At 40.1% G+C, this 24,381-nt stretch overlaps 1 protein-coding gene across 1 annotated transcript in view; it reads right to left on the bottom strand.

Annotated features, from left to right (window-relative positions):
* The window catches only part of LOC122483170 (beta-galactosidase-1-like protein 3), a 62,652-nt gene that overhangs the window by 37,673 nt on the left and 598 nt on the right, over positions 1-24,381 (bottom strand). The window contains exons 2-9 of the mRNA XM_043579868.1: positions 23,904-24,035; positions 23,542-23,757; positions 18,524-18,592; positions 17,861-17,956; positions 16,569-16,677; positions 13,248-13,340; positions 11,729-11,810; positions 10,272-10,336 (exon numbers count right to left, since the gene is read on the bottom strand). Coding sequence (XP_043435803.1) covers positions 10,272-10,336; positions 11,729-11,810; positions 13,248-13,340; positions 16,569-16,677; positions 17,861-17,956; positions 18,524-18,592; positions 23,542-23,757; positions 23,904-24,035 — 862 coding nt within the window. The remainder of the gene's footprint in view (positions 1-10,271; positions 10,337-11,728; positions 11,811-13,247; positions 13,341-16,568; positions 16,678-17,860; positions 17,957-18,523; positions 18,593-23,541; positions 23,758-23,903; positions 24,036-24,381) is intronic.

The raw sequence follows: 24,381 nt of genomic DNA, 5'->3' as shown, positions 1-24,381 counted from the left end.
TTCGGATTCTGTGTCTCCTTGTCTCTCTGCCTCTGCCCCACTCATGCTCAGTCTCTCTCTCTCTCCCTCTCTCTCTCAAAAATAAATAAACATTAAATTTTTTTAAAAGGAACCAGAACCTGAAGATTTGTAAAATTCTTGGCCTATGTATATTGTAAAACACTGAGAAAGTGTGATTACAGAATATCGAGGATGTGGCTGGACAATCATTTGCTACAGAGGTTGTTGGTGTATGGCTGATGGATCCATTCAGCCATATCAACAGAAGCCAGAAATAGAGATGGAGCTATCTAGGAAAGATGTAAGGATGACCCCTCTTGTCTAATGGCTTGGACTCCCATGAATTGTACAGGAAGCCAACAGATTTTTAAAAATTTCATTCTAGCAGAAATGCTACTTGCTTGGACTGAAGGTGGCAGAGCTGAGACAAAATGAAGGAAAGATGTCAGACTTCTGGGATTCTACAGGATGTGTCAATAGAGCTTGTCACAGACTTTGAGTCTGGAGTTCTCTTTTGTCCAGCAAGAGAGCAGATGCAGAATTGAATACAAGAGAGGCTAATGTCTGGGAGGAGACAAGAGCCCCAAACTGGGGTTTTGTCTCTGTATTTATTGAGCTTTCAAGGTTTTACATTTGTGGTGAACATACAGAAGAAAACAAATAAGATAGTGACTATTAACTTGTGTGTGTAAGAAGCAAAGGGTTTTGGGGCGGGCGGGTGGTGAGTGGTGTTTGAAGTTGAGATTAAAGCACAATGATATATTGGCACCAGATGCCAGATGGACAGTTTCTCTGTGATCAATACAGCCAAGTAGCTGTTATCTCTAAAGTTTAAGATTGCTGGAGCATGCTGCCTCAAGGTTAACAAGGCACCCTTTTCACTAGCTAATCTTGGGTGCTTTTGCCCCATAGCTTTCTACCTCTAATTTTTCTTGGACATTTTCATCCTGGGGAGGCGGCTTTTCACCCTAAGCCTTGTTTTGCTTGATGACTAACCTTGGGCGCTTTTGCCCTGTGGCAGTTTTCTGCTGTAAGCCTTGTTAACCCATTGGTGCAGGCATACAGAATTCTAAAACTTATTTCCCACAAGAGCTATGGGGCTACAAACATGCATTACCCTTCAAGAAAAAAGAGGAATGACCCTGAAGGTGGTTGAGAGGTCAGCAGGCCAGCATTACTACTGTGGGAACAGAGGGCATAGGCTCAGTGGATGAGGATGTCATGTCTTTTTCTTGGTTCCAGAGGAGTCAGGACCACTGCGCAGGGCTGAGGATGTGGGGCTGTCACCCAGGTGGACCTGAAAGGAGGCCCATCCTGGTAGACACAGAGAACAGAGAATTATTATTGTCTTAAAATCTAATTATTATTCTGAAGCCTTAAAATCTAATGTAATTGACCCTACAAGGTTTTGTACTTGTTTAGGAACCGTGACCCCTTTCTTCTTTTCAATTTCTCCCTTTTCAAATGAGATTGTCTGTCCTATGTCTGTCCTACATTGTATTAGAAGCAGATAACTTGCTACCTGGTTCCACAAGTTCACACTTGAAGAAGCACTTTACCTAGGATGAATAATATCTGGAGTATCATCTCTACCTGATTTAGATGATATTTAGATGAGATTTTGGACTCAGAACTGATGCTGAAATGAAAAAAAAATTGGACGTTGGGTCTCCTGGGATGACGTTAATATATTTTGCATGCAGAAGGACCTGAATCTGGGTGAGGGCAGAAAGTTATGGGCTGAATTGTGCCACCACCTCCCCCCATTTATACTGAAATTCTAATCTCTAGTACCTTGGAATATGACTATATTTGGGAAAAGTGTATTTAAACAGGAAAATGTTTAATTTAGGTTAAATGTTTTGGAAAATGTTTATTTAAGATTAAATGAAATTATTAGGGTGGGCCCTAATCCAATACCACTAGTATCCTTATAAGAAGAGATTAGCATTCAGACATACACAGAGGGACAACTTTGTGGCGATGCAGGGTGAAGTCAGCCACTTACAGGCCAAGGAGAACAGCCTCAGAAGAAACAAATCCTTCTGACACCTTGATCTCAGATTCTAGCCTCCAGAACTGTGAGAAGATAAATGTTGTTTAAGCCACCAAGTCTGCAGTACTTTGATTTCATTCCTGGTACTGGTTGGGGAAGGGGAGCAGCAGCCACTGCCAAATCTCCCACAGCCCTCATTTCTAGGGAACAAAAGCCTTAATCTTCAGTGACAAGAGCAAGAAAAGCTGTCATCTTAGGGCACTGGTGAAAACCTACTTCCTGGAAACAGAAGCAGGAAAAAAAAACTACAAAACAAACCACCAGTCTTGGGATAAGAGTAAGAAACTGTGCGGGGCCTGGAACTACAGCTCAGGGAGAAACAGGAGCACTTGCAAAGGTCAGCCCCTCAGACCCAGGCACATGGTGCCTAAGACCAAGGCTCAACTAGAACATCAGGGAATGCATTCCTTCCCTCACCATCAGGCTAACCAGTGTAGAGAATAGATAACATGCAGTAGAGCTAGCAGTGCTGAGAAGAACAGACTCTCTCTGGGGTACAATGCAAAGGGAAGAACCAAAGCCAAGGGGAGCTCAGACATAGAGATGGTACTAGAGGAATTTGAAGCCTGTGATGCAAGGAGGATAAACTTAGCAATAACAAACTTCAAATTTAGCCCAATTCCCGACTAAATTAACACAAAATCCTCACATTAAAAGCCTAGCAGGGGGCACCTGGGTGGCTCAGGCGGACTCTTGATTTTGGCGCAGGTCATGATCTCATGGCTCATCAGTTCAAGCCCCGTGTTCGGCTCTGTGCTGACAGTGCACAGCCTGCTTGGGATTCTCTCTCTCCTTCTCTCTCTGCCCCTCCTCCATGCATTCTCACTCTCTTTCTCTCTCTCTCCCTCTCTCTCAAAATAAATAAATAAACTTAAAATAAAAAGCCTAGCAGAAAGACCTGCTTATTTCCAAAACAATATCTATGTCCCACACAAGATGTTTCATTTTCATTAAAAAACTATGAGCCATACGAAAAGGCAAGGAAAAAAACATACTTTGAAGAGACAAAGCAATAATCAAGAACAGTCTCAGATAGGACCCAGATGTTGTAATTAAACAGTGAATTTAAAATAGGCATCTATCCACGGGAGACAGGTGTGCTGGTTTGAAGGGACACATACACCCCCATGTTTATAGCAGCACTATCAACAATAGCCAAAGTATGGAAAGAGCCCAAATGTCCATCAATGGAAGAATGGATAAAGAAAATGTGGTATATATATATATATATATATATATATATATATATATAATGGAGTATTACTCGGCAATCAAAAAGAATGAAATCTTGCCATTTGCAACTACGTGGATGGAACTGGAGGGTATTAGGCTAATGAAATTAGTCAGAGAAAGACAAAAATCATATGATTTCACTCATATGAGGACTTTAGGAGACAAAACAGATGAACATAAGGGAAGGGAAACAAAAATAATATAAAAACAGGGAGGGGGACAAAACAGAAGAGACTCAAAAATATGGAGAACAAACTGAGGGTTACTGAAGGGGTTGTGGGAGGGGGGTATGGGCTAAATGGGTAAGAGGCACTAAGGAATCTACTCCTGAAATCAATGTTGCACTATATGGTAACTAATTTGGATGTAAATTTAAACAAATTTTAAAAATGTAAAAAAAAATATATTGATGGTTAATATGATAAAGGTTGCAATAGAAACAGGTAGATACCATGCAAAATAATATGGGTAATTTTAGCTGAGAGATGGAAGCTATAGGAATGGAATTGAAAAACTAGAAATCAAAAACACAGTAACAGAAATGAGGAAGTCCTTCAGTGAGCTCACTGGTGAAGTCAACAAAGGAGAGGAATGAATCAGTGTACTTAAAGAGAAGCTAATAGAAATCAACCAAACTGAACTGAAAAATAAAGAGAAAAAGAGTAGGGGGAAAAACAGCATCCAAGCAGTTTGAGACAATATTAAATGATCTAATGTACACATAATTGGACCTGCAGAAGAAGAAAGAGAGAAGAGAGGAAATATTTGAATAAGTAATGGTTGAGAATTTTCTAAAATTAATTACAGACACCAAACCACAGATCCATTCTGTGAGAATATCAAGCAGGATAAACTCTAAGAAGCAAACCACACCTAAGTATATTATACTCAAGCTTCTAAAAGCTACAGACAATGAGAAAATTCTGAAGGCAGTCAGAGACTAAAAGACAAATTACCTGTAAAAGCCACAGATAAGAATTAATATCAGAAACCATGAAAACAAAAACAAAAACAAAACAAACAGACAAAAAAAAACCCACAATAGAATGTCATCTTTAAAATGAGTATTTAGGAATATATTATTGTAAGATGTTACTACATGTGAAGCAGTTCACTATTTGAAAGTACTTTCAGATTAATTTAACATGTATATTTCAAATCCTTGGGCAACAGCTAAAACTTAAAACCTGAGAAAAGAAATTAGTCCATAGAGGAGATAAAATTTAATCATAAAAAATGCTCAATTAACTGAAGGGGGATAAAAAAGGAACATAACAAATGGGACAAATAGAAAAGAATTAGCAAGATGATAGATTTTAATCCAACTATATCAATAATCACTTTAAATGTGAATTATCAAAAAGCTTCTGCACAGCAAAGGAAACAACCAACAAAACTAAAAGGCAACCAACGGAATGGGAAAAGATATTCGCAAATGACATATCGGACAAAGGGCTAGTATCCAAAATCTATAAAGAGCTCACCAAACTCCACACCCGAAAAACAAATAACCCAGTGAAGAAATGGGCAGAAAACATGAATAGACACTTCTCTAAAGAAGACATCCGGATGGCCAACAGGCACATGAAAAGATGTTCAGCGTCGCTCCTTATCAGGGAAATACAAATCAAAACCACACTCAGGTATCACCTCACGCCAGTCAGAGTGGCCAAAATGAACAAATCAGGAGACTATAGATGCTGGAGAGGATGTGGAGAAACGGGAACCCTCTTGCACTGTTGGTGGGAATGCAAATTGGTGCAGCCGCTCTGGAAAGCAGTGTGGAGGTTCCTCAGAAAATTAAAAATAGACCTACCCTATGACCCAGCAATAGCACTGCTAGGAATTTATCCAAGGGATACAGGAGCACTGATGCATAGGGCCACTTGTACCCCAATGTTCATAGCAGCACTGTCAACAATAGCCAAATTATGGAAAGAGCCTAAATGTCCATCAACTGATGAATGGATAAAGAAATTGTGGTTTATATACACAATGGAATATTACGTGGCAATGAGAAAAAATGAAATATGGCCTTTTGTAGCAACGTGGATGGAACTGGAGAGTGTGATGCTAAGTGAAATAAGCCATACAGAGAAAGACAGATACCATATGGTTTCACTCTTATGTGGATCCTGAGAAACTTAACAGGAACCCATGGGGGAGGGGAAAGGAAAAAAAAAAAAAAAGAGGTTAGAATGGGAGAGAGCCAAAGCATAAGAGACTGTTAAAAACGGAGAACAAACTGAGGGTTGATGGGGGGTGGGAGGAAGGAGAGGGTGGGTGATGGGTATTGAGGAGGGCACCTTTTGGGATGAGCACTGGGTGTTGTATGGAAACCAATTTGTCAATAAATTTCATTTAAAAAAAATAAAAAAAATAAATAAATAAAATTTTTAGTGGTTCATAAAAAAAAAAATAAATAAATGTGAATTATCTAACCATATCAGTTAAGAGACAAAAACTGTCAGGTTGAATCTTTAAAAATGTAATACAGAGGTGCCTGGGTGGCTCAGTCGGTTAAGCATCCGACTTCGGCTCAGGTCATGATCTCGCAGTTCGTGAGTTCGAGCCCCGCGTCAGGCTCTGTGCTGACAGCTGGGAGCCTGGAGCCTGCTTCACATTCTGCGTCTCCCTCTCTCTCTGCCCCTTCCCTGCTCATGCTCTGTCTCTCTCTGTCTCAAAAATAAATAAACATTAAAAAAATTTAAAAAAATGTAATACATAATTATATGCTATCTACAAGAAATGCACTTTAAATACAAATACTTAAAAAAAAGGTAAAAAGTAAAAGGATAAAGAAAGATACAGAATGCAAACACTAACCAAAAGAAAGGTAGAATAGCTATATTTATATCAGCCAAAGCAGACCTCAAAAGAAGGAACACAGGGACGCTTGGGTGGCTCAGTCAGTTAAGACTTTAACTCTTGATTTCAGTTCAGGTCATGATCTCATGGTTCATGAGATTGAGGCCTTTGTCAAGCTTTGCACTGACAGCATGGTGTCTGCTTGAGGTTCTCTCTGTTCCCCTCTCACTCTGCCCCTCCCCCACTCACTCTCTCTCAAAATAAATAAATAAACATTTTTTAAAAACAACATTAAAGGAATTCACCCAAGAGATACATGAGTGTTGATGCATAGGGACACTTGCACCCCAATGTTTACAGCAGCACTTTCAACAATAGCCAAATTATGGAAAAAGCCTAAATGTCCATCAACTGACAATGGATAAAGAAGATGGGGTTTATATATACAATGGAATACTCCTTGGCAATGAGAAAGAATGAAATCAGGCCATTTGCAGCAATGTGGATGGAACTGGAGGGTATTATGCTAAGTGAATCAGGCAAAGAAAGACAGATACCATATGTTTTGACTCCTATGTGGATCCTGAGAAACTTAACAGAGAACCATGGGAGAGGTCAAGGGGGGGAAAAATGTTACAGAGAGGGAGGGAGGCAAACCATAAGATACTCTTAAATACTGAGAATAAACTGAGGGCTGATGGGGGGTGGGAGGGAGGGGAAAGTGGGTAATGGGCATTGAGGAGGGCACCTGTTGGGATGAGCACTGGGTGTTGTATGGAAACCAATTTGACAATAAAAAATAAATAAATAAATAAATAAATAAATAAATAAATAAATAAATAAATTTACAAAAAAAAAAAAAAACAAGGAAGGCGTGCACCTGGGTGGCTCAGTTGGTAAGCAGCCGTCTTCGGCTCAGGTCATGATCTCATAGTTTGTGAGATCGAACCCCAATTCGGACTCTCTGCTTTCAGCACAGAGCCCTCTTCAGATCATCTGTCCCCTCTCTCTCTACCCCTCCCCTGCTTGTGCCCTCTCGGTCTCTCTCTCTTAAAAATAAACATTTTTTAAAAACCAAAGGTAGCCATTAAATAACAATAAAGGGGTGAATTCTCCAAGAAAAATATAATTCTAAATGTGCATACACCTAAAAACAGAGCTTCAAAATATAGAAGACAAAAATGGATAGATCTGAAAGGGCGAATAAACAAATCTACAATAATATTTAGAGATATCAACACTCTTAATAGTTAATAAAAAAGTTAATAAAAAAGTGGGTAGAAAATCAGTAAGAATAGTAATTACCTGAACAGTAAAATCAATCAACTTGAGTCAATGGAAATTTACAAACAAATGCAAAATACACATTCTTCTCAAATATACATGGAACATTCACCAAAATGACCATATTATGAGCCATAAAACAAACCTTAAGAAATGTAAAAAGAACAGAAATCATATGAAGTATACTCTCAGATTTTAACAGTATTAAAGTAGAAATCAATAACAGAATAATACCTGGAAAATCCTCCAGGATTCAAAAATTAAGCAACATACTTCTGATACATACAATAAAGATTAAGCCTCAGGGGAAATTTTAAAATGTTTTGAAAATTTTTTGAAACATTTTTGAGTATGAAAATACAGCATATCAAAATTGGTGGGATATAGCAAAAATAGTGCATTCAGGGAAATTTATAGCCATAAGTGCTCATATTGGAAAAGAAAAAAGTCTCAAATCAGCAATCTAAGCTTCCACTAAACAAACAAACAAACAAACAAACAACACCTAGAAACAGTAAAGCCAATTCAGTCCAAAGGATGCAAAACAGAAAATGTGAAAGATGAGAGAAATAAATGAACCAGAAAACAGGAAAAAATGAAGCGAAAATAAAAAAAGCCAAAAAACTAGTTCTCTGAAGAGACTAATAAAACTGGTAAACTTCTAGTTACACGGACCAAGATAAAAAGATGAAAAGAGAGAAGACACGAAGTTACTAATATGGGGAATGAAAGAAAGGCCACCACTACCAAAAACAAAGACATACAAGGATATCAACAGAATATCACAAACAATTCTGTGACCATTAATTCATAAACTTAGATGAAATAGAATAAAATAAATCCTTGAAAGACATAAACTACTAAAACTTGCTCAAGAAGAAATAATCTAAATGGTGCTACATCTATTAGAGAAAAGAAATTTCTGGTTAAAAGTCTTTTAAAAAAGAAAACTTCAGAGGCGCCTGGGTGGCTCAGTTGGTTAAGCATCTGACTTTGGCGTAGGTCATGATCTTACTGTTTCTTGGGTTCAAGCCCTGCATCCAGCTCTGTGCTGACATCTCAGAGCCTGGAGCCTGCTTCAAATTCTGTGTATTCCTCTCTCTCTGCCCATCCTGACTCGTTCTCTCGCTCTCTCAGATAAATAAACATTTTAAAAATTAAAAAAAAAAAAAAAAAGGAAACTTCCGGTCCAGACGGTTTCAAAGGTGGATTTTACCAAACATTAAATAAGAAATGCTATCAATTCTGTACAATTTCTTCCAGAAAATAGAAAAGGAACCCATTACTCTGATTCTAAAATAAAGACATTTCAATAAAAGAAAACCAAAAACCAATATTCCTCGTGAACATGGAAGCAAAACTTCTCAATAAGACATGAACAAATTGAATCCAGCAGTATATAAAATGATAATACAATTGAGTAGGATTATTCCCCGGAATACAAGACTGAATCAAACTTTAAAATTAATGTTAGCCATATTAGTTACAAAGAAGGACACATGAGAAAAACTGCATGAACTTTACTTTAGCTTTGTCTATGGCCTTAGACATAGGATACAAGAGCATGATCCACTTGGCTATCAAAAGGAATCAGGTACTGATTCATGCTACAGTACAGATGAAAATCAAAAACATCAAGCAAGAAGCCAGATGCAAAAGACTAGTAACTGTATGATTGCATTTATATTAAATGTCTAGAAAAGACATTTATAGAGATGGAAAGCAGACCAGTGTTTGCCTAGGGCTGGAGATGGCAACAGGAGATTTACCATAAATGAAGATGAGAAAATTCTTTAGATTGTGGGAATGGTTATAAAAATGTATATATTGAATTGTATATTTATAATGGGTGAATTTAATGGTGTATAAATTATATTTCAACAAAGCTACTTTTAAAAAAAGTGACAAGAGAAAAAGAACCAACAGCAAAAAAGAGACTTATTACAGCCATTAAAAACTAGATAACCATAGATCCAGCTCTGGCAGAGTCCCTTCTTTTTACTAGGTCAAAAGCTGTGTAGAAATTAGTGAGAAGAGGAAATAAGATCAATTTGTTCTTTAATTAAAACTTGTGTAGGAGGGTATAGGGCACTGGAGGAAGCACCATGGGGCCAAGTGCCATACTCTGCAGGACTGAAGAAGGATTTCCTGTATAAGCGAGAAGAGCAGAGGGGGCTGGGCCTGGAAAGGAAGATTGCATCAGGTCATACCAGGCTTTGCAGGCCATGGCATGGGTTTTGGATTATGCTGGGAACAAAAGGAGACCCAGGAAAGTGTGTTAAGCAGAGGAAACTATAATCACGTTTGGTCTGTAAGAGCTCGATCCAGCTATTATGTGGAGAAAGGATATAATCCTCAAAGGCATGGACTATGGTTTGTCCATCTTTGAAACTATTACAGGGGACCACCCACTGAGAGGAAACTGGAGCTACTCAATCCATGGTTGTTAATGAATTCATGTACAATAGTCATTCATTCCCATAACTTGCAGAGTCTGGCTGAAAAAGGCTGACTCTGACAAAGCTATGTATGAGCCCTCTGTCAGCAATGTATTTAGCCCATTTCTGAGGCCTGTCTTTGGAGAGGAAAAAGAACATCATCTCCCTCTGACTTATGTCACATAATCCCCTCTTCCTCCCTCTGATCATGTCCATAAGGTGCTTCACTAACAGTGGTGATAGAAGCAGGACTTACTCCTCATTCCCCATGACAAAAGGCATAAGCTCCCCAAATTGCTTTGGAACCCAACTGAGGCTCTGGGGAGATGGGGAGCAGGGAACCAGAAGTCTTTTTGCCAAGCCTGCTGTTCTCACTCAGTACCAGCTGCACAGGCTACAGAGATTTGGGCAGGCAAAGGAGCAAAGACTCTTCATCTTTAAGACATCCTTACCTGCACCTGGGAAAGCTGCTTGAAATCATTTATCTGAAATGTGTTCATATTGATGGTGGCCAGAACTATAGAGAGAAGAGACAGGTGCTGAATGAGGTACTGTGACAGTGCCACCAGGGAATGGTCGGAGGCCCACACCTTGTACACAGAAGGAAGTTGGGCCAAATAGTAAGAATGAGACACTACTTTTATTCCACTTTGCAAAGTACAAAAGGCTGCCACATATGTCCTGATATCACTGGACACTTGTAAGGACAATGCAAGATAAGAAGGGTAGGTAAGGGGTGCCTGGGTGGCTCAGTCAGTTAAGCGTCCAACTTTAGTTCAGGTCATGATCTCACAGTTTGTGGGTTTGAGCCCCAACTTGGGATCCATGCTGACAGTGCAGAGCCTGCTTAGGAGTCTCTGATTGTCCCTCTCCCACCTGCACTTTCTCTCTCAAATTAAATAAATACACTTAATTTTTTTTAAAGGCAGTTAAAATTAACCATATTTTTTGTAGAAAACTAGAACAGGACAAGATCATATAACTTGATTAGACCTAGGAACTGAACACAGATTTGCTGACCCAAGTTCAGCACACTTCCCAGTGTACTATAATAATGTGGAGAAGAGGGGCTCAGTTGGCTAAGTGTGCAACTCTTGATTTGGGCTCAGGTCATGATCTCACAATTCTGTGAGTTGGAGCCCACATCGGGCTCTGTGCTGACAGTGCAGAGCTTACTTGGGATTCTCCCTCTTTGCCCTTCCCCTGCTTGCACTCTCTCTGTCTCTCTAAGAATAAATATATAAACTTAAAAAATAAATTCTTAGAAAAATAATGTGAGGAAGAGCCACCAAAAAGGAGGGGAGAACAGTGGTATAAAGAAGTAGCTAGTCTTGAACTACGGACTACCTGACAGATACTCCCCTGGGTTCATCTGGCTGTTTATAATACCTTGGTCACTTCCCTCATTATCATCATCTTATGATTCTGGTCTGAACTGTTCTGTTACTTGACTCTCTAGTATGAACTCTACTCCAAGTCCACAGTGAGTGGACTTCAAGATCCCAGACTGGGGCTTGGCCTAGGCAGCCTTCCTGACACACATCTATCTTCTGTTTCTCCACGTGGCTCTCCATATTAGTGGAGAAGACCTGGATTCTAAACCATGCCCAATACCAATATGAATTCTTAGCCCACAGAAAAATTATGAAAGACAAAAAAGTGTATTGAGGCCAGAAGAGCTTGTCTGTTTAAAGACAAAAAGGGCAAGGGAGAGAGTTGGGGTTGGTAAGTGGACTCTTCACTTGGACCTTGAGTCCTCATTCATTGTAATACCAAATTTCTGGAGTCCACTTCAATGAACATGGGAGAGACATCAGAGATATAGTTGGTTCTTTCTGAGGCTTGTTGAATATTCAAGCTGGCTGGTAAAGAGCCTCAATTCTTACTCAAAATGAGTCTGAATTTATACCTCCTTCTATGTAGCCTTTTAGCATGTGTTTTGCATCATCCGAGGTCATGAGCAGTTCCACAATGCCTCTTTCCAGCAGGGCCTGTTGGGAAAACTGACAAAATGAATCTACTTCCTTTGCTCCCATGGGAAGAAGGAAACATAAGGAAATTAGGAAACAAATACAGCTTGGGCTCGCTTGGACAGCATATGAGCTAGAGAGAGGTTTGAGTTTAGAGTCTGACCATCTGCAATTCAGTAAATTAGGGGAATGTTGTTTGGTCTCTGTCTCAGCCTGTGTTGATCCCGGGAACCACAAGAGCAGCTAAGTATGGGTTCTGACAGCCATGGCCACTGCCTCAAGGGGAAAAGCAAAAGGCTGAGTTTTATGAGGAAACACTTGAGGAAAACTCTAAATCCAAGAGAAAAAGAGAAGGCTTTCTCTTGAAGGGGAGAGTCCAAGGCTGTGGGGATCACAGATAAATTTTGTAAAGTTTGGGTCCTACCCAGACACTAAAAGGAAGCAAGGAAGCCTGCCATGGCTTCAAAGAAGGGGGAATCTAATTTGCAAATTATATCTACTAAAGGCAGAGGAGCAGACACGTGGCCAGAGGGCAAAAGGACTCTGTGTTTTCTTTGTTAACTTCATGCCTGGCCCTGGGAGAAAAGTCAAGTGGCAAATTCTGAAAATCAAGAAAAAGCAATGCTAGCTGAATGAGATTAATTTGGGGAGATCTGATGTGATGCCCCTGAGAAAAATTAGGGAGGGGAATCCCTCACAGAACTTGTCCAGCACCAGAGGCTACAGCTGCAGGGCCAGAGCCAGGATGTATGGGAAGCCCAACCCTGCCTTCCTTCCTCTCTGGTCACCTTCTTGTTCTTTCTTTCCCAGCTGGCAACTCCTCCCCACTGCTTTCCAGACCATCCCACCCAGGGGGTTCTGTGTGGACACAGCCAACATGCGACCCCAAATTCTGCTCACCAACCTGGAGAGGAGGTCCAGTTTATATAAAACTCATCAGCTTCTTCACTGTGGGAAGTTAGGGACAGGAAGGGGCCCGAACCATCAGAAAGGCAACCAGGCAGGACCGCAGTTATTCCCTGGCCTGAGACATTCCCCCCATGGAGAAGCAAGGGCAAGCATGCATTTCTGAGGAAAGAGTGTTAGCACTACAGGTCAGGAAGCCACAAGATGAGAGCCATGTTATTAAGTTCATGAAGCATTATTTATTTACTATGGATGTAAATTCACCAGCACCCAGATTAAAGGAGAACTATGGGTCATAGAGATAGCAACAGGAAAGAATCAACTTTCCACATCAATTTGTATCTCCTAATGAAGTTATTTGAGGAAACCCTGACAGCTGTGGCAATACTGAAGATTCACAGAGACACTGAACTTGATCTCACATATTCTCATCACCCACAGCACCTACCACAGGATCATCCATGTAACAGGGCCTCAGAAATGCATGCTTGTAAAAGTGTCAGAGTGAGGAAGAAAGCATGTAAATATGGGGACAAATCAAATATTTCTTACCTTCTGAATATAAGGCATGTAATCTTTATCCTCGGCAAATGAACCATATTCATTCTCCACCTGCACTGCAATGATGGGGCCTCTCTTGCGATACTGAGAGACAAGCAGATCAAGGAAAAGTGTGAAGCTACTGGTGGAAAAAGCCTGGAGTCTCTGAGTTTCCTGCTAAGATCACATACCTGGTGCAGTAAGCTTTGGTCCAAGTAGTTACCTCAAGTTCCCTTGGTACTCCCTCTCCTCCTGGGCCCAGAGTCAGTCACCTCCAGTTGCCTCAGCTGTTGCACAGAGTTCACCTTCCCTAGTCTTTGGATATAAGCAACTCCTACAGTTTTCCCTCTTTTTCTCATACTAATTATCTGCTTAAATATGAATCCCAAACCTACAAACTCCCCTGCTTCCATGCCCACCCTATCCACTTTCCCCAGCATATGAAAGGGGCATCCCTCCCTCCTCCTGTCTTAGAATAATGCCACCACTCATGTGTGGAGTCCCACTGCCTCCTACCACCTGCTTGGGAATTGGCTCTCTGCTCTGTTCCCTCTACCTTCTCTACTTTCAACCTTTCCTTCCAAACCAACTGCCCTCCATCATCATGGAAATTTATTCTGAACCATCACACTAGAGAGAGGGAGAGTAAACATGGACCCCAATCCTGTTCCCCCACCCACAGTTCTCTTGCTTTCTCATTTTGAAGAACCCTGTTTCTTGAAAGAATTACCAGTTGTCTACACTCACTTTCTCTGCTTTCTCACTTTGACTCCACTCCTCAAACCACAATGGTAAGTGTTCCAATGCCATCTTGCCACCTGTCATCAAGAGTGACCTAGTGCTACTGAAATTATAAGTTTGCAATGTTTAACTTAATCTTTCAATGTTCTTCCACACTCAAGTGCAGAAGTCTCTCTTGATACTGAAGGCAGAGTGAGCTCTTGACAGCCTGACCACTTCACCCACCACATAGCTCCTTATTGCCTATGGAGTAAATGACAATTTTAGAGTGATATTCCCTTTTGTACAATGGGACCCTAGCCCCTGAGTTGGAACAGAAGAGAATGAGTATGTGTAGTGGGTTTTCCTCTACAGCTTCACCTTTTGCCTCTTCCCACCTCAGATTCTATGCTCCACACCAACTGCACTTCCTCCAGCTCTTCAGACTCTTCATTCTATCTCTTGTCCTCTGGTCTTCACCCGTGATGGAGACTCCTGACCATTGCTAATGTCTGCCCACCCTTCAGGTCACTGTTTAAGTTACTTTTTCTGGAGAGCATGCCCTGAACCTTCCTTTCTCCTTGGCTGCTTACCCCTAAGAGGGGTGTCCTGCACTTCTTCCACTGAAGCAACTATTCCTCAATTTGTAAGTGGTCATTGCCTCCATGGGACAGGGACAATGTCTGTCCTTCTCTCCATTGGAAGCTAAGCTCCTACACAGCAGCTGGCACATAGCAAGTGCTCAATAATTACTTGTTGAGTGAACCTAAGTATTCCTCATTGATGAAGTGAGAACAGTTGTTTGTATTATTGAACCATATCTTCTCCCCAACATGAAGGGTGAGATTTCTAAAATCCCCGTCACAGGAGAATTCACAGCTGACCTTACAAAACAAACAGGTTGAGAAGAATGAAAGTCCCAAGTAAAAGAGTAAATACACTCTAAAAATTATTTAAATATAGTAATTAAAACAATGAAGGTAACCAAATAGAAAACATTAAAATACTAACAATTTAGTAATAATGGCCTTTTAAATTTCATTTGCACTTATAATTCCTTGCTTCTTAAAAATTTCCTAAGATTTCTCACCTCATGATTTCAGTGGGATATTTATATATTTGCTTTGCTTGCTGCATCTGCACTAATGCTACATGGCATTTGTACTTGTGCTTGAACTTCTAGCCAAACATTCAAAGTCTTTCTAATTTTAAGGCTCAGAGATTTTTGCTCCTACATCAGGCCCCATCTAAATGCCAGAAACATATGGCTTTCAGCCTTTCTTGACTCTGCATAACAGACCCAGAGTTTAATTCTAAAGATGATGCCTTCTTCCCTGCAGCATTGCTCATCTCTCCTAAAGCTATACTACAGAGACATTATTCTTAATCCGTCTTTCCCTTTATTTCTATTCCTAATCTCCTCTTTCTTTTCTCAATAATTATTCCAATAGTAACTCACAATTCACAATTGAGAAGTAGTTATAAAGGGCTAGGTCCGTATCACATTTCCCCCAAAAAGAAGACTCTAATAAGCTCTTTATTGGTATTTATAAAAACATAATAACTGGTTTTTATCCCCACTCAAGTTATATCAAGAGATATACTCTTAAAATAAGATATATTTTTATTTAAATAATAACCATGTGTCTCCTCTTGTTTGTAAGAAAGTTGTATTTAAAAAAAAAAAACATAATGACCAAATAATTGCTGCCTTATAAACTTCAGAGTATAATATTTGTTCTTTGTTTTTATGGACTGGTCTTTGGGCTGTGGGTACCTTGCATAAGATGAGGAGACTCCATGAAGAAAGGAAAATGCATGGTGTCTGTACTCTTTACATTTATGAAACTTAAACAAACTGGAATGTGAGCAAGAGAAAATATATCCACACAGGTACAAAGTGATATGTGAACCAAGTTATGCATTATAGCATAAATTTAAAAAATCAAATGTCCATGACAAGGTACTAGTTAAATGAATTATGATATATCCATTTGTGGAATGCTATGTAGTCCTTAAAAAGAATGGGTTCCAAAAATATATTTTTAAGTTACAAAAAAATTTTCAGTGGAAATTGCATATTTTTTATTAAAAAGTATGCATACATACACATGTGTAAGTGTGTGTATAAATAATTTGTTTCTATATGTGTAGAAATCCTCTGGAAAGACACAAAAATCTAGCAAAATTGTCTCCTGAAAAGACAATGAATGGCTTTGGTTCAGGGTAAGGGGAGACTTATTTCACCATAAACTCTTTTGTACTCTGTTGAGCTTTATCACCAAGGGCTTGTATTAACTATTTAAAACAATAAAGATAATTTAAGGATAAAAATAAGCAGTATGAATATCAGTGAGTTTAATGAATATTGAGTACATTCAGAACAATGACAACCACAAATGAACACCCTTCATCAGTCCCTTGTAACATGTGTGTCTTTCTAGAAACCTTGAGGTAAAGGCTGCACTTAAGACAAAGGTCTAGAATTGAAAATTGCAAGAATATCAGTTTAAATTCTCACAGAGACTAGGCATGGCCTATTCTGTGAACAAGCCATAAAAATTATTTTCCTAGAGCAAAGATAAGAAAGAAGGAAAGAGAAATTTGCTTTACCTGGAGAGGAACAACTCTGGAAATGAGGTGGTCAAAATACTTATTAACTGCTTCAACAAAGCCCTTGTAGGTTGTTCTTAATATCATCTTAGGGTCTTGCAGCAACCAGCTGGGGGTGAAAGAGGACAAGCTCAGTTCTGAGTTGGGAATGCAGAGGTGCGGGGGCTGGGCCAGGCATGACAGTCTGCCCCTTTCCAGATCTCTCTTGGGCAGTTTTACATCCTCTGATCATGTCCATGATCCTGGAGAACTCAGGGGTCCTGAAGGGATGTGTCCATGTCAGCTTTTTGGACCATCCCACAGATTTAGAAGAAAAGATACCACCTCCATCGACATGACACTTTACAACTTACCATCAAGATTTGTACACCCACATCTTAATACCCTCCTCCATTCTTGTTCAGTTTATTTAAAACATTTTTCTTGCACACAGTGTATGTACTTTAGGCAAATGGTTACATTTCCTCCAAGACCTAAGATTTCCAGCACAGAGGAGGAGCTTACAAGTAAGTAAGCTCGTCCCCAGGTCAACTTGTAAGGTGCTGGGCATGGCTTCCAGCTAACTGCACAATGAATTGCTGCTTCTCGAAAGCTCCCTCTTCTTGCAAGGGTCAGGCATTTTCTGCTCCAGAGCTGGAAAGCGAAAACTAGCTCACCTTGGAGAAAAGCAATGCCTTTACATGACAAAGGGGAGTAAAAGTACTCACCTGGGGGCAAAGCCATGAACTAAATGGGCAGTCCTGTCAGCTTGTGGAGATAACAGAAGAGCATTCTTAAATTCTCACCCTGAACCTTAGTTGTTTGGATTAAAAGCATGCATCACAGATGAGAGAAAAAGGCAAAGAAAAATGAGAGGGAGGGGAGGGAATCTGAAGGCACTTAGTACAAGAGAACTTGGTCTTCCACTGACAAAATAAAAGAACAATCAGACATCATCAGAACAAGCCCACCCATCACTGTCTAAAGCTTCTGTTCCCATTCTTCCCACTACTGGACAGAGTTGGGCATAGCTCTCTCCAGTGGGGCAAGAAGACTATGGTCATGCCAATGCTTCCTCTTCCCCTGCACACTCTTGGTCACATGCCTAGAGCACTAGGAAGATGTGTCATCTGTAAAATGAGGATTACAAGAGCACCTATACCTCACCCTATTACTGCAACCATTGTCTGAGACAATGTGTATAAAGCACATAACAGTGCAAGACACAGCGGATGTGCTCATTTGTTATTAGACTGAAGTTTTATGTTTAGTAAAGCCAACAACTTTACTACACTGGATTCAGCACCGCTCACCTGGGCAAGCCCCCGAGGTCCATCTCACTGCAGATGTAGGGCCCTGGACGCAGAATCACCCACAACCCGATCTCTGCAGCCATCAGCACAAAGGCCCTAGGGAGGTCAGTGTCAGCAGCTCTCAAGACATCAGGGGGGAGGGGTGGGGATGAGTCTGACACACATCACAAGGTGGTGGATCTGCCTGGTTCCTCCTCTCCCTGCCTTCAGATGCCCTGCGAGCTGGGTTCTCCCCTGCTCCCAGCCCAGTACCTTCTGCATACCTCCACTGGGGGCAAGAGGACCAAGGGCATCAGACAGGATACGGGGAGGGGTGGAGGTGGGGTCCTAACAGTGAACCTGACCCCAAGTGCCTTACTACCCTAGAGAGGCAAGCCTTGTCCCAGACCAGATGGCTGGACCACACTGCAAAGCAAGGCAGACACTGGGGATTAGGCACCTCCGAGCAGCAGTGAAAAGGTCTGAGCTCAGACGAGGTAAACCCAGACCCCTGAGAGTAACAAGTTCATGAGTAGAGAGCATTTGGGTCTTGAGAACAAGGTTCCAGGTCCCAGCCTCTCTCTGGTTCTCAATGCAGAACCAAGATGGCCTAATCAAACCCAAGGGGCCACCTCTCTGTCTCCCCACCCTGGACCAGGCCACAGAAGCAGTGACAGCACTTACTCCAGGTCCAGGTTTCCAGAGAAGTCAAATTTGCCTCTTTGCGGCTCATGGAGGTTCCATGGAACATAGCTGTAATAGGGAAGGGGGAAGTACAATAATCATCTTTCGATTTCTTTCTTCTAAATTTCTAGATCAGTCCCAAATCCATGCTAACACCTGGGATAGTTCTATTTGGGAATAAGCTGAAGTTTCCAATGGCAATTAAATCTGTATTACATGAACAATGACTATTGTCAATAGTTCTTTTCTTTATTAACCAGTTGTGATCCACGCTGCCAATAATCCTATGATTCTAGGTTCCTTGGATTTATATACATTGATTATCCCACTCAGCATCCCATTCTCTGTACTAGCCAGTAAGAAAATAAAGAAAATTACAAACCCCACAAATGTCTATATAGGCCCAATAAATTTTTGCTAAGAATTAATCAAAAAAAGAATAGAGGAGGATTTTCTATAAGGATAATGGAGATAGAATAAAGAAAAATAGCACATTTAGATTTAGCAAGAAGGACCCATCCAGGCCCCTCCCCTATAGGGCCCTCCCCATAGGGCTATAGTGCTATTTTTATTAGTGACTATCTTTTTTTGTATGCATCACCAACAAATTTCTTGAGTGTTGTGCCCCTAACCTCATGTTTGCCATTAGCCCTGTAGTTCTTGTTACACAATTGTACACAATGCAGATTTGTAAGAATGCATAATGTTGCATTATGCCCGAACTGACTGTATTTCAAGATCTTCTGTTGTAAGGAGGAATGAAGAGTTGGTTTGCTAAAAACTTAAATATGCATGATAAAGTTTATAGCTGTAAACTGAAAGAGCAGAATGAAAACATTTTGCTAAATGAGGCTTACAAGTGACTTACTTCAAAAAATATTGCTGGATAAAGTTGAAAACAAAAAGATGGAAAAAGATATATATGAGGAAAAATTATTCTAGCAAATCTTAGATAGGAGGCAAGATGGATTTTAAGGCAAAAAAAATCCCTCACAAATAGATGTTGAGAGGCATCAAATAATAAAAAATGAAATGATCCATCAAGAAGATATAGTAATCATGGCCTTACGTGCTCCATAAATATGGCTTCAAGTAAGGGAGGAGTTTACTGAATCAGAGAAGGGGACAAATCCATAGTCATAGAGGGAAGATTTAAAATACTTCCCTAAGAAATAAAGATAATAGCAAAAAGTTGTAAGGATATATATTTGAATAACACAAATGAAAGGCCCAATCTAAGAAATACATAGAAACCTCAGTAGCCAACAGGTGGAGTACATACATTCTTAAAAAACACATGCAACAGTTGTAAAATACAAAATAAATCTCAACAAATTTCAAAAATGTCCGTGATCCCAAGGCAATTGCTACACTAGAAAATTATGCTTGAAAATGATAAAAAGTTAAATAAATAAATAAACCAGAAAGCATATTCCCAAATAGCTGAAATGTTTGAAAACAAATGACATTCAAAGTATTACACAGCAAAATGTATGGGATATGTGACCAAAGCAATAATTAGAGGTACACTCATATCTCTGAATAAATATATTAGAAAAAGCAAAATCCTGGAAAGAAAGTGAGCTCAACTATTCAACTCAGGAGACAAGAAGAAAAGAAGAAGAAAGAGAAGGAGAAGGAGGAAAAGAGGAGGTGGAGAAGGAAGAGAAGAGGAGAGGGGAAAAAATGCTAAACCAAATAAGGTAGAAGAAAGGAAATTATACATAATTCAGGAAGTATCAAATAGAAAACAAAAAGATACAGAGAATATTAATAAAGTTACAAGCTAGTTCTTTGAAAAAAACTAAACATTAAAAGATTAAAGGGGGAAAAAAAGGCTGATACACCATATGATGTGCAAGAAAGAAAGCATTTTTAAAAGTCCCAGTCAATCCACAAGAAGAAGAAAGAAAAAGAAAAAAATGATATATAGAATAAAAATAGTATATACACTAGGATAAAAAGCAATAACCATTCAACAAAGTTATACTACCCCCAAAAACTTCACCTCACAACCACAAAAGACAGTAACCACAGAGGTTTTATAGGTGAATTTTAAGAAACATTCACGGTAAAGATAATTCTTTTGCAAGATAGTTTCAGAGAAGAGAAATATATACATATATAGTCACTTGATGAGTTTATTATAAGATTGATATCAAAAGTGGGCAAGATACTGGGGCGCCTGGGTGGCACAGTCGGTTAAGCGTCCGACTTCAGCCAGGTCATGATCTCGCGGCCCGTGAGTTCGAGCCCCGCGTCAGGCTCTGGGCTGATGGCTCAGAGCCTGGAGCCTGTTTCCGATTCTGTGTCTCCCTCTCTCTCTGCCCCTCCCCCGTTCATGCTCTGTCTCTCTCTGTCCCAAAAAAAAAAAAAGGGGGGGGGGGCAAGATACTAACAGAAATACAATTTTAAATCCATTTCAGTTATAATCATAAACACACATATCTGAAATAAAACATGAGTATGTCAAGTCTAGCAATCTATGTGTGTGTATGTGTGTTTGCACATTCACATGTTCATGTCTCCTAATCAAATAGAACTTATTGCAGAGCCGTGGATTGGTTGAATATCAGAAAAAGATGTCCATATAATTTACTATTTCAATAGATGAGTGAAGAAAAACCATATAATTTCTTCAATAGATGCAGAAAAGCCTCTAAATAAAACTCAATGATTATTTATTATTAAATTATTTGTATATTAGATAAGGCAATTATTAATTTAGTGCCTCCCAGCTTCATATGCACTCTTTAGTATCAGCTTTGCAATAATGGAGCCAGCCCTTGAAGCATTTTCTCCTTTATAGTGAGTACCACCTTTAGCTTTGCAACAAGAGGGCGGTGGAGGGACATTCAGGAGGAAAGGGGCTTCTGTGATCTCCAGTGCAGTTTTTGTATTTCTATGGTCCTGCTATATATCTGGTCAGTGGTGTAGGTGTGTGAGGACATCTGGTGGTTCTTTCTTTTTAAAAAAATCAATGCATCGTAAGTATACCTTGTAACAAACAATGTAGAATTAACCCAGAAAGGGAAGGGAACTCAACTATTTTGGAATTAACGTAATTAATATAGCTACAGATGTAAAACATTAAATTACATAGCCCATAGCATTTTGCTAACACTTTTCTGCTCTTTCCCTTCATAATTTAATTTTAAGCCTTTCAGAACTGCCTTTATTTTTTCCTGATGTTAACTAATAAAACCCCACAGCTTGACCATGAAGACAACAGACCCTTCTAATCGCTGGTGACAAACCAAACGTCTCATCAAAAAACAGAAAAATACATTCTGCATCGTAAAATGATAAAATGCCCTGCAAAGGGGACTTAGACTTTACAAGAGTTTACAAGCAGGGTTGCAAAGCTCTGTGAATGTCCTCCTCAATCTCTAAGTAAAGTCCACATTTATGAAAGACAGTTGAATTGCTTAGCAGCTGGAGCCAGGTGCTGGGCTGAACTCAAAGCATAGCTCCACAATTACTAACCCTGTGTCTTCAAGAAAGTGCCTTAACCTCTCTCTGCCTGAGTTTTCTCACCTACAAAAGATAGTGATAATACTATTCACCACATAGTATTGCTATAGTGATGAAGTGAGTTAATATCTTCCAGGGTTTAGAATATGCCCAACTGAGTGTAAATACTATATACATGTTCTCTGAATAACTAAAACTGGTTGACTTACTTTATAGCGTAGATATATTTAAGTCAGAATTTCCATCCTCTATCAAAGGTGGTATCCTTACACTAAGGATGGGCGTTCCCGCCTTTTCTCTGACTTCAGAAACACCATTCCCACACACCTGTCACAGTTCTGCCTTCCACGGAATTGTTTCTTTGGGCTCACCCTTCAACACACCTTTCTTGACTCCCAATTTTTTGAGTCTCAAGACTTTTCTGTAAATAGGTCTGTTATGAAAGGATCTCCACTGTTCCTAATTCAAATGTGATTTTTATTTTGGGCTAGTTTTTATGTGACTGGCCATCTGTGCACAGGCAGGAGTCTATGCCTAGGTATGACTTTGGTGACATCCTCATTCACAACTGCATGGTCACACCTTGAGGCGATTGTGGGAGGAGACTCACCCTGAGCAAGCTAGTTAAGCCCTGTATTCTTCTGTTATTGTCCCACACACAGTAAGAAAGACACTATCCAGTCCACAGGACATCTAGTTGGAGGAGTAAATGATTTTGTGAAAATGATTACAAATGCCCAGGCATCAATACACCCTAAATGCATGTTACGTTTTGTCACTATACACCTAATCATTTTAAAGATCACGCTAAATTTATCATGTTAAATGTACATTTAATCATTTTACATTTATGTTTAAATTCTTCTGATTGACTAAACTAGGTTTGTATTTCTTTTTGCCATCATAATGAGTACAGGCAATGTGATAGGCATTTTTCACATATGTAAGGTAAGTGCTTTATCTCATTTAATCATCAAGAAGACAAACTTGAAACAATTTTTATTTTGTTTACTTATGGATGAAGAGGACATCAGGGCTCTGGGAGGCAATGGTTTGAGGCAGAGCTGGGACTGAAGACAGGTCTTTCTGAATCTCTATGCTTTTAATTATTAATGACATTAAACTTCACTTGAGTGATACTGGTATTTCCTTACATGTTCATTTTATTCATGCTATTATTCCTTTACAAGCTCACTTTAATTACATAAAAATTGTTTTTAAAATACCACATATTTATCTGTAAATATACTTTAAGCATTTGTCATTAAGCTGAGTGCTTCTAACGGACCCAGTGACTCTCCTATTAGAGAGATTACTGTGGAAATCACTTATTCCTTCTGTTTCTCTCATTAACCCTTATCCAAGGCTGTGACCACAGCAAACTGTGAGATGTGACACTTAAAGGGCACATGCTAGAAATGACTATTCAGAAGGTAAATTCTCAGACAGGCAATCCCAAAACCAGAGGCTCGGAGCCTGGATGCAGACATCAGGAGTCCCTGTGGGGTAGAAAGGTCACAGAGAGCTAGGGGGCCAGCACTCACGTGGTAAGGGTGTTGAAGCCACAGGCCTTCAGCTTCAGCAAGCGGTCCCTCCAGTACTCCCTGGGCACCCGGAAATAGTGGATGGAGCCCCCGAAAATCAGGAACTTGTGACCCCCGAGGGTGAAGTACGGCTTACTTCCAACTCTGCTTTCAGTCTGAAGTCCCACAGATCTGTCCGTCAGCTTGAGGGGGGTCAGGTGAGACCAATTAAACATGCTGAGAGACAGAGAAAGAGAGGAGAGGCTGCCATAGCCTTGCCAGAGAAGGAAGTTCTTGTAGCAGAAGTTGCTGTGGGCATGCTTCTGATATAATTCTCTCCAAAAAAGGAGAAAAGGCTCCCCTCCCTCCCCACTCAGGCAAACCTGTACTGGGCTGGCTGTAGCTGTGCATTTGCAAATATAAGATCCTCTTTATCTTTCACTCGAGGAGCAAAACCTGATAAGGTAACTGGCAGGAAAAAGATGCACAGGATTCTTTTCCAGGAGAAACACAGGCTGAAAGAGAAAAAATGACAATGAAAAGGGGAAAACACTGGACTCATCAAGCTGTAAGGACCGAAATGCCACTCTAGAGGCAAAAGCCACAGAGGCTCACATCAAGGCAGGTCTCTGACGTTAGCCTAATGTGTAGGGAGGCTGGGGCTTTATCTGAGTCCACTGAGGTCCCCTGCACCACCAGGGCTGTCCCAGAGCCCACCTCAGTACATCTAGAAAGCTGAGGATAGACTGAGTCCTAGAAGCCTGCAGCCAGGAACAGGACAGGACAGGCATGGCACCTGGGCGAGGGGATCCTGAGAAAAGCTGGAAGAAAAGTAAGGGAGTTTAGAAAGGCTGCAGGGCC

Source organism: Prionailurus bengalensis, chromosome D1 (assembly GCF_016509475.1).
Source record: "Prionailurus bengalensis isolate Pbe53 chromosome D1, Fcat_Pben_1.1_paternal_pri, whole genome shotgun sequence".
NCBI classification, from domain to species: Eukaryota; Metazoa; Chordata; class Mammalia; order Carnivora; family Felidae; genus Prionailurus; species Prionailurus bengalensis.
Note: the sequence above shows the minus strand (reverse complement) of the source record. Positions and strands in the feature narration are given on the sequence as shown.